Genomic DNA, 9,308 nt, shown 5'->3' with positions numbered 1-9,308 from the left:
GTCAATGTAATTAGACGTTTGAAGTTCATTGGGGAAATTCAATGTACTATACCTGAGCTGCCATACCTAAGTTTTACTGTCAACAAGAGCACTATAAAAATCTGATGTTCCCAGAAATATACTGGATCAGTTTGTAGTGGTGACTGTCTGCGGGATCACTATAGCACATGAAAGTAAATCCCAAGAAATTTAAGAGTTGGATTATAAGTTGCCTAATCCTCAACATTGTGGGATCATACTATTGGTTTTGCTTTTTAACGGGACAAATGACATTAATTGAGCCTAGCATTCTAAAGTGAAATGAATTAGCTGGGAACTCACACAATGCACGAGAAAATATAATATAATAATTTTATAAGAATATAACCTAAATTTTTAGGTTAAATAATGCATGGGTTATTTAAAAGTTTATATGTGTGTATGTATATATATATATATATATATGAAAAACATAATTTAATTAAAGATTTAAATTACATAATTATAATATTGTTTTATATAAATGTAGGAGAGCTAGTAATTAAATGATGTTTTAAATATACCATAATCAGTTGACTAATTTGAACATATCTAAGAACATTAAAAAAAATATGTACGCCCGCATTTTATGAAATACATGTAACATGTTACATTAAATTTAAATTATTATAATAGTTTAAAATTGTAGAATTTTTTTTGTTCTTACCAAATATAAGTATAATGTCTATATTATTGAAACTTTAATTTTAAGATAATCTTTTGAATATTTACATTTTTATTGCGTTTTTGGGATCCTATCTCTAATTTCTAGTGCTTATTTTATTTGTATTTTTTAGCCCAAAACTAAAGAGTTTGGGCCAAATAGAATAAAATTTTATACTTTTCAACCCAAAAATTATGTGGTAAAAAAAATTTAAGCCAAAAATTGAAAATGCAACCTACAAAAAGAATCAATTTAAGGCCTCATTAGTCCAAAATGGACAGAATGGACCTAAGGGGACTGAAATGAACCAAATGGACAAAAGGGAACCGAAATGGACGGAATCGGACCGAAGTGGATGATGTAAACCGAACAGGACCGAATAAAACCGAATTGGAAGGTTCAAAGTGGATTGAATGGGTAGAAGGGGACTAAATCGGACTGAAGTGGTCTAAGAGACGGAAATTGACCAAAATGATTTTTTTTTTTTGAGAAACCAAACTATTTTATTAACTCAATAAAGAAAGATTAAGGTACATGAAAGTCAGAAACAATCAAACGAGATATGGAATAGACTCCATCCAAACTTCTAAAGAAAATGAGTTTCTTGTTTTCCTGGTTAAGGCATGAGCTACAGAATTACCTTCCCTCCTAGTATGAGAGAGAATGAGTTCGAAAAAAACTCAAAGTATGCCCAATAGAAGAGTGAGAAGGATTCGTATTATTCAGAGCTTGACTAATATCTCCGAATTCTCTTCAAATATGGACTGACTGAAACCAAACTCTGTTGCAAAAAGGACTGCCCTTAACGCTGCCAATACTTCCTGTAAGACCACTGAAAAAGGTAGAGGAATTTTCTCTGCTAGGGCTGCCATAACCTCACCTTTGTCATTCCGGATTACAACTCCCAATCCGGCCTCATTTAAATCTCCAAACAGTGCCCCATTGTAATTTGTTTTAAATGAACCGAAGTGGAACAAATAGGATCAAAGTGCACAATGTTCCTCTCGCTATTGCTTTATTGTTAGCCTCAGACTTGTCTAATGTTTTTACTCGATCCGTAAGAACTGTTGCAAACTCTGGTTTGGGATTTGATTTGTAAGAACTGTTGCAAACTCTGGTTTAGGATTTGATTTTTTAAGTGCACAATGTTCCTCTCGCTGTTGCTTTATTGTTAGCCTCAGACTTGTCTAATGTTTTTTACTCAATCTGTAAGAACTGTTACAAACTCTGGTTTAGGATTTGATTTTTAAGTAATGAATTTCCTCTGTTGCCATTTACCAACTTACCATTATAATAATTAAAGGCAGACCCGTTGCTAGGCCTGTGCTGCTATTGACCTAACAAAAGCGCACTTAAACGTTTGACAATGTAACACCATAACGAGAAAATTATCATACCTACAAATCTACAATTGCAATCTAAATTGGATCTATCAAATCCCGCAGACGTCTCTTACGCATTAAACAAATTTGTTTGCAACAAAATAGAATTTTATTAGAGTAAGCAGAACATAAGCCCCTCAAAACAAGCTTTAATCCAAACACACAGGTAAGTTGCTTCAAAGAATAAATATGATAAATGAAACCACAGGTTAAATGGAACAATCACAACTGAATACATCTTTGACAGCATAAACAGCCGTTTTCAAGGGTTTAATGAGACCAGCAAGCATAAAGAACAGTCATCTAGGCATGGGAGCAAAGCATATGAAATTCTGGACATTAAGTAGGGTAAACGACCAAACCTACACAAGCCATATTCTTCACAAAGCATCCATCCTGGGGACTAAAATCTTTGATTCAGAAGGGACCAAATCTTAGCAGGAAAATTACATGATGACCACAACTATGGCAAGCGATTCAAATGTAAAATCAGTGTAATCAACTAATAATTAATAGTTTCTTCAAAAAAAAAACTAATAATTAATAAAATAGCTTGAAAAACAAGGTGTGCAATTTTATTTTTTCTATGGTTTGGAAATTATGTGAATGGAAGCTCTACTGTTTAGATCGTACTGCATTTCCATATAAATGAGGGTAAGAGACATCTCCATGAAAATTACACCAGCAAAAGTACATGACTTGGTTGTGGTAACCATTTTCCAATCAAGCTCTAGCAACTTCAAAGCTCAATCAATTAACTTCAAGGACCACCTTTTTTTCCTCAAATTTGAAAGACCACAATTAAATCTACACAGATCAACAACTTTAGGCAAAGTGCACACAAACAATCACCCAAGAGCAGGGAATAAGAACCTGTGCTAAACAGAAACTAGATAAACAAAAAATAATATTGCATAATCAGTAATGTTCATCAAATTGGACTAATAATGTACAGCCACCTTTTGAAGCAGATAAATATGCCAAAAAAATGTAACATTGTCTTCTAAGTATTCACTAATATATTGATCAGACAGGAATTGCCAAGCCCTTCTTTGCCATGCTATCCAAGACATCATTGAGAGCCTGACACAGGCCGACTATCTGCAAAAAACCACAAAAATAAAACTAAGAGCTGCTGAAAGGGAAACTCAGCTATGAGAGCTACTTATCAGCCACTATAGTATTTCAGGACCTAGCCACTGTAGGTTGGCAAACAAGCAGAAAATTTTACTTCATTTATTTGGAGGATTAGCAATTTGGGAGAAGCAAGGGTTAAATAAACAGCGGAGATTTGCAATTAATTATGCAGGCAACAGCTATATTTGAATTCTATAAGCATCTTTGTTAGACAATAGAGTTCGTTCATCTTTTAGGTCCAGTAGTACGATAGAATAGCAATCAAATCTGAGAATCACCTGTTGATCCCACTGTTGCAGCTCTTCAGTGTCATCTTCAAAATGTATGACAGCCTCCACCTGATATGAGATAGTTCAGATATATCACACAACATGATAAATATAAATATGCAGCTGTTCTTTTCATTCCTTTGCCCACCCCCTCCAGTCATTAAAAGAACCTTAGGTTTAGTCAACACATAATCAAGGGAACTAATCTGAAATTAGCCTTTGGAAAGAATTAGGGTAAAAAAAGGACATGTTAATTAAGTAGGTATTTGGTGAGTAAAATGCAGTAAGAATGTATTTTCACCATAGCAGTAAAAAAAAAAGGACATGTTAATTAAGTAGATGACAGATTCTCAAAATTTTAAAAAGGAAGAAGAAGAAGATGAAGAAAGTGACAGGGAGTATGATTTTGGATAGGATAGAATGGGGAGAAAATACAAGTGGCCAACCCCGATTAGTCTGTTGAAGTTGAGGATCCATAGCCAACCCCAAAGGCTTTGTTGTTGTTGTAATTGCAGTAAAATTATTCTTGTCCAAATTCAGGTAATTCATTTAAAATGAATGTGTTGGGGTGGGTGGATGGGTAGGTGTGGGCATGAGAACAAGATTCCATACAGCGTAAAGTGATTACAACAAAAAGACCTTTCAATTCTTGGCAGGAAACAAAAATGTTGAAATTTTTTTGCAATCAAACACCTAAAATTCTACAAACCTATGATATTTCTCAGTTTGTTAGGATATGATTGATACAAGCACTTAATGGCTGGAAAGGAAAAAAAATTCTGAGCCATAAGCAGTTATTGATACCTGATCAATTGATCCCCTCATTCTATCTTCATAAATCATTCTTGACGCTATCTTCTCAGCCTGCAAGTCAAATAATTCTTTTAGGGCCTACACACAGTATCAAAATGCTAGAAGCAGGGATTTTAAAAATAGTAACAAACTAGATTAATAAAGATATATAAAGGAACGTACCTTATGAGGATCAATGCCCAGCAAGGTGCCCAACTCATCAAAGCTATGGCAGAGAAATGACAATATTATGGAGTCGTCCAGCACTAACATAAAAGGAAAATAAAAACTAACAGCAGCATATTTTGAACCTTATATTTGTATAGAGCTTGCTTGCACTCAAAAGATTATGCTCAATCATAGCACGATCCAGAACAGTAAAATTGTCTGGCAGAAGTGCTTTCTGTGGAAAAAATAGAAGTTGAGACAAACACATTATGGCTCGCAACAAAAGTAAATGCTGTAAGCATGACACCTAACTTTTTTTTTTTTTGATAAGTAACGTAAGAATATTATTAATAATAGAAAAAGTGCCAAGCCGAGTACATTGGGGATGTACTATGGAAAAGAAGCAAACTTATATAACCTGATGTGCTTTTAATTCTTCGGCAAATGCGTCAATTTCAGGTTTTCTCAAAATTCTCTCCAAATACACCTGATATAAACAGGTTAAAATGACATCGAAATTTTAAATAATTAGAGCAACAAGAAATGAAGCAAAATGTGTGCTGTATTCTTCAAGTGGGGGAGGGGTGAGGGGGGAAAGAGGGGGGGGGGGGGGGGGGGGTGGTTTACCTTTTGCAGTATAGGATAAATTTTCAACTTTGAGCATCGTTCATCCTGAACCAAACCACAACACATCAGCTAAACAAAGCAAAGGATTTCTCAGAATGTAACCACTATTCATCAAGAGGAGGGTGTTTACTTTGTATAAAGTCGCAAGAACACGAGATCGTTGAGGACCTGCAGCAGCCAAAATTGTACATGTCACTGCAGCAGAAAGAGCTTGCTCCAATGCTTCTTCATCAATCTCCCTGCAAAAAGAATAATGAGCCTTTAAGATCTTCAATTTGAGTGTTAAAAAAGGTAAAAAAGGTGACATTGTGTATTTGGATTATTTGAAGAAACTTTGGTTAAGTTTGAAAACATGTTGGCATGCAATAAATGCAGCCAATGATGCAGTAATTAGAAGACATGAAAAGGAAATGTGTAAAACACACAAGGATTCTGTTTATTGGAAATCAATCGATAAAGCAGGGTCATACTTAACAACCACATGAAACTACACTTGAGATCAAAGACAACACAACAATCACAACCTTATGAAAGAGTTGGATAAGCATAGGTAAAATACCAAAAGAAAAAAAAACATACTCATCTCCTATTTGCCGTTTTTCAATTTGTGATATGTCATAATAACGTAATGCTGCTTCCAAGAACTTCCTCTTCAAATCTAAAATTCTTGCATAACAAACCTGACAATGAGGAAAAGAGAAGAAAACAATTTAATAAAATGCTGAAAGATGTAGCCTTTAACACAATCATCTTCATTGACATGCCAATAATGTCAAACCTTATACTGTAAATTCAAGACTTCCTGCTGACTGTTGCTAACCAAAAACGAAGCCTTATTGATAAAAGCTTCTGCATTAACAGCATCATCATCCTACCAAATAAGCAACCAACATAGTCAATAACTGTAGGGATACATATTAACATAATCTAAGACTAAAATATTGATTCAAGCATTATGATCATTAAGACAGTGCGTCACTGGAATGAGATGCTGCATAAGGAACCAAAGTCCCCAACTAAAAACACCAACAAGTTATAGACAAGAACAACATAACTGCTACCTAGCCATCTAGAGTTTGACATGAAACTGTACAGGGACTTTCTTTCTGAATGAACACACGGAGTCCAAAGAATATGAATGGGTCATATGGCAACCACTTGTTAAAATGATGCATATCCCAATGCTTTTTTACTAATATATCCGCACTTACAAAGGTTTCCGAGTCAGTTTACTTTGAATATCAATAGAAAAACAAGAACCCACAAACGAAAAAATTATAGTACTCTAGTATCTTTTTTAACAAGTTGGTATTCAAATTATGGCTATTGTTCTTTGAGATGAATACCAAAGAAACATTTATCAATGCTATTCTGCCCAACCTCTATGCTCCATAGGTGAAACCTTTTTTTTTACCTCCAAGACATAAACACACAACCCCCTATAATCCACCCTGGTGTGGCCATTTCCAATGATAAGTACGTCCAATAATGCCCAGCGTGCAACACTCATTTTAATATTTACCAATGAAAAAAATAAATTCTAATTAGTGTTTGTTTGGTTTGCGTGTCCGCGTTTCAGGCTTTTTTTTTTTTTTTAACCAGCGCCCCATGAACAGTGCAAATAGGCATGTGAACAGTAACCGGAAAATGATTTTTATTTTATTTTATTGTTTTCAGTTTTTAGTTTTCAACAAAATAAGCGGTATCCAAACGCACACTTAATCTAAAGATTATACTTGTAGAAGAAAGTCAATACCTCAAGATAGAGGCGAGCAATTTGGACACATTTTGTCAACCTGAATGCATCGTCGATCACTCTGATGGAGGCATCCAAAAAAAAAAGAGGAAGAAATATTACAGAGATGATTCATGTTGGAAAAAAAATATTCATAAACATACCTGCATTTAATGAGCAATTTTTAAAAATAATAATGAAAAAAAAAATTAAATGGATCTTACTCTCAGACCTCATTCCAGAATCTAGATCAATGCCACTGAGCATCTGAGCTGCTTTGGACCACTGCTGCTCAGACTCATATAATTCAGCAAGTTTCTCCCTGATAATTAACACCTGCACCCCATGCAGACAGATAACAAGTTTCTTAAAACAAAGTCAACTCAATTCACAAATATAACCAAAAAATATTGTTTTGTAGATGACCAGGAAAAGATGACCATACTTTCCTATTACAAATGAATAAGATAAAACACAATAACCAGAAAAACCAGCTTAGCACGTAATATAAATTCTCTAAATCATGAAAAGAAAAAAAAAACTCCCCTAGATGCATGCATTGGTCTCCAGCAGTCTCATTAACTCAAGTCTGAGATACAAAGCTAAGATTCTAGATAGAATCAATGCCTGGTCAGTTAGGAATTTATCATTTGCAGGCAGGTTATAGCTTCTCCAATCAGTCCTATGCAACATTCAGAGGTTTTGGTGCAGCATATTCATCCTACCAGAGAAAGCGATTGCTACCATTGAGCAGTGCTTCAATAAATTTCTTTGGAAAGACAAAGGTGCAGGTAGATGAAGTGTTAGAACAGCATTGGATAAAGTGTGCTTACCCAAACAATAGGGTGGCCATAGTTTGACAAGGGTTGCGGATTAAACAAAGCTTCAACAATGAAGCTCTTTTATACCCAAGCTGGTTCCTTATGAGTTGCTTGGGCGCAACAAATTTTTTAAAAGTGGTTTATGGAGATGATTTCTTGAACTGAGGCAAGAAGCTAGGAAATTCTTGAGCTTTGAGGTAAAATATGGGACAAGGATTTTCCTATGGCATTATATGCTGCATCCAGATGGCATATTGTTTCAAAGATATAGGCAGAGGGTCATTTATGATGCAGCAAACCGCTTTAAAGCAAAATTTGAATATGTTCTAAAGATGATGCAGTGGATCTAGAAGGCTGATAGATCTAAGCAACTTGTGAATATTCAAAGTAGGCTCAGTTTAGTCCAGTTGAAAGCGAAAGGGCATTATGGGCTTCATCTAATAGATACAGTTGCGCCAATACATGGGAGGAAATTAGGGAAAAGGGGTTGATAGTATATTGGTTAAAGCAGCTATGGTTTGATCTCAACCTATCCCTTGCACATTCCTTTATTGGATGGTTAGCTGTGAATAACAAGTTCCCAACCAAAGAGAGAACAATTCAATGGGTATATAGCAGATACATAAATCGTGTCCTACGTAATGCCTTCATAGAAAAGAGGGATCACTTGTTCTTCCACAAAAACTATATCGGACGGTATTGTGGATCTATGCTTGGTTCAGATGCCAACTAGTTGGAATGAATTTAGTTGATTGGTCTTTTTTTTCCCCCTTTATTATTGTTACAACAAGTGGGGGAGACGGGATTCGAACCCTGGTTCTCTTCCTCATAAGGGAGACCAAGCAATACCGCAAAGCTACAAGAGTGATTCAGTTCTTAATAGAATTGTATGTTGTACATGAAATATTAACCTACTTTTTAGTTCTTTGGATTCGCCTCTAGCCAGTAAAACCTAACAGCAACTAACCCCACCTGTCAAATGGAGTTGCCGGGTAAGCCAGGGGCATTCACCCCCTATTCCTGTTAGTTTAGATTGCTCTGTGTGACAGTTGCTATGAGGTTGTGTTGCCCTATATTTCATGTACTATTCTTGCTCTATCATCTATTAATGTTGCAATAAATACTTCTCACTGATACTTCATCAACAATATCAAAACGAACCTGTTCTTCAAACGAAACGACACGAGGCTGAATCTGAGCAAGTGCATAATGCGCAATATCCTTTTGTGCCTCGGGTTCCAATTTCCCTAACTCTTGCGCAAAGGTCTGCAAAAGCTGCCGCGACACCACCAATGGAACGTCGTCGGATAACACTGCGATGATGCCATAGCCGATAATTCAAGCATTATTGAAATAGTTATAGAAATAAACCAAAACAAAAAGAGGGAAAAGCAAACGAACCGTGATCGATGAATTTCTTGGCACGAACGACGTCGTTGGAGGAAATAACGGTGGCGAGAATGTGCTTGTACTGCTCGATCTTTTGCCTTTGGTCTGTGATCGCAGAGGCGCTAGCGAAAGCACTCTCCATGGCTGACTTCTCTTCTCAGATTCTCTCACTCACAAGACTGAAACCCTAAACCCTGAAAGTTGTGTTTGAGTTTGTGTATTTGGGAAAATCAGTTGGCTCCTTCACTGGCAGTGTCTCAGAGCGCTAATAATTCCTATTGGGCAGCGTCTCTTTGCTAGGAAATA

At 35.8% G+C, this 9,308-nt stretch overlaps 1 protein-coding gene across 1 annotated transcript; it reads right to left on the bottom strand.

Moving 5' to 3' along the window:
• Positions 1 to 2,938: 2,938 nt before the first annotated feature.
• On the bottom strand, positions 2,939 to 9,308 carry LOC126712205 (COP9 signalosome complex subunit 4). Its single transcript, XM_050411440.1, has 14 exons — positions 9,015 to 9,308; positions 8,775 to 8,926; positions 7,025 to 7,128; positions 6,814 to 6,874; positions 5,836 to 5,928; positions 5,637 to 5,737; positions 5,188 to 5,296; positions 5,058 to 5,102; positions 4,849 to 4,917; positions 4,574 to 4,665; positions 4,446 to 4,488; positions 4,275 to 4,334; positions 3,480 to 3,539; positions 2,939 to 3,165 (listed from the first exon to the last, which is right to left on the bottom strand). Exons 1-14 carry the CDS (start codon positions 9,142 to 9,144, stop codon positions 3,091 to 3,093), a joined length of 1,194 nt encoding a protein of 397 aa, XP_050267397.1. The 5' UTR covers positions 9,145 to 9,308; the 3' UTR covers positions 2,939 to 3,090.

The sequence above is a fragment of the Quercus robur genome, chromosome 2 (genome assembly GCF_932294415.1).
Source record: "Quercus robur chromosome 2, dhQueRobu3.1, whole genome shotgun sequence".
In the NCBI taxonomy this organism is placed as follows: Eukaryota; Viridiplantae; Streptophyta; class Magnoliopsida; order Fagales; family Fagaceae; genus Quercus; species Quercus robur.
This window is presented reverse-complemented; position numbering and strand designations above follow the sequence as displayed.

Bases quoted from the DNA above. Each gene is read 5' to 3' on its own strand.
- LOC126712205 (XM_050411440.1), bottom strand. From the start codon at position 9,144: ATGGAGAGTGCTTTCGCTAGCGCCTCTGCGATCACAGACCAAAGGCAA. The intron at 5,738-5,835 runs GTTTGACATTAT...CCTCATTGTCAG, and splicing joins TCTTGAATTTACAGTATAAG to GTTTGTTATGCAAGAATTTT. The intron at 4,918-5,057 runs GTAAACCACCCC...TGTTTATATCAG, and splicing joins TTTATCCTATACTGCAAAAG to GTGTATTTGGAGAGAATTTT.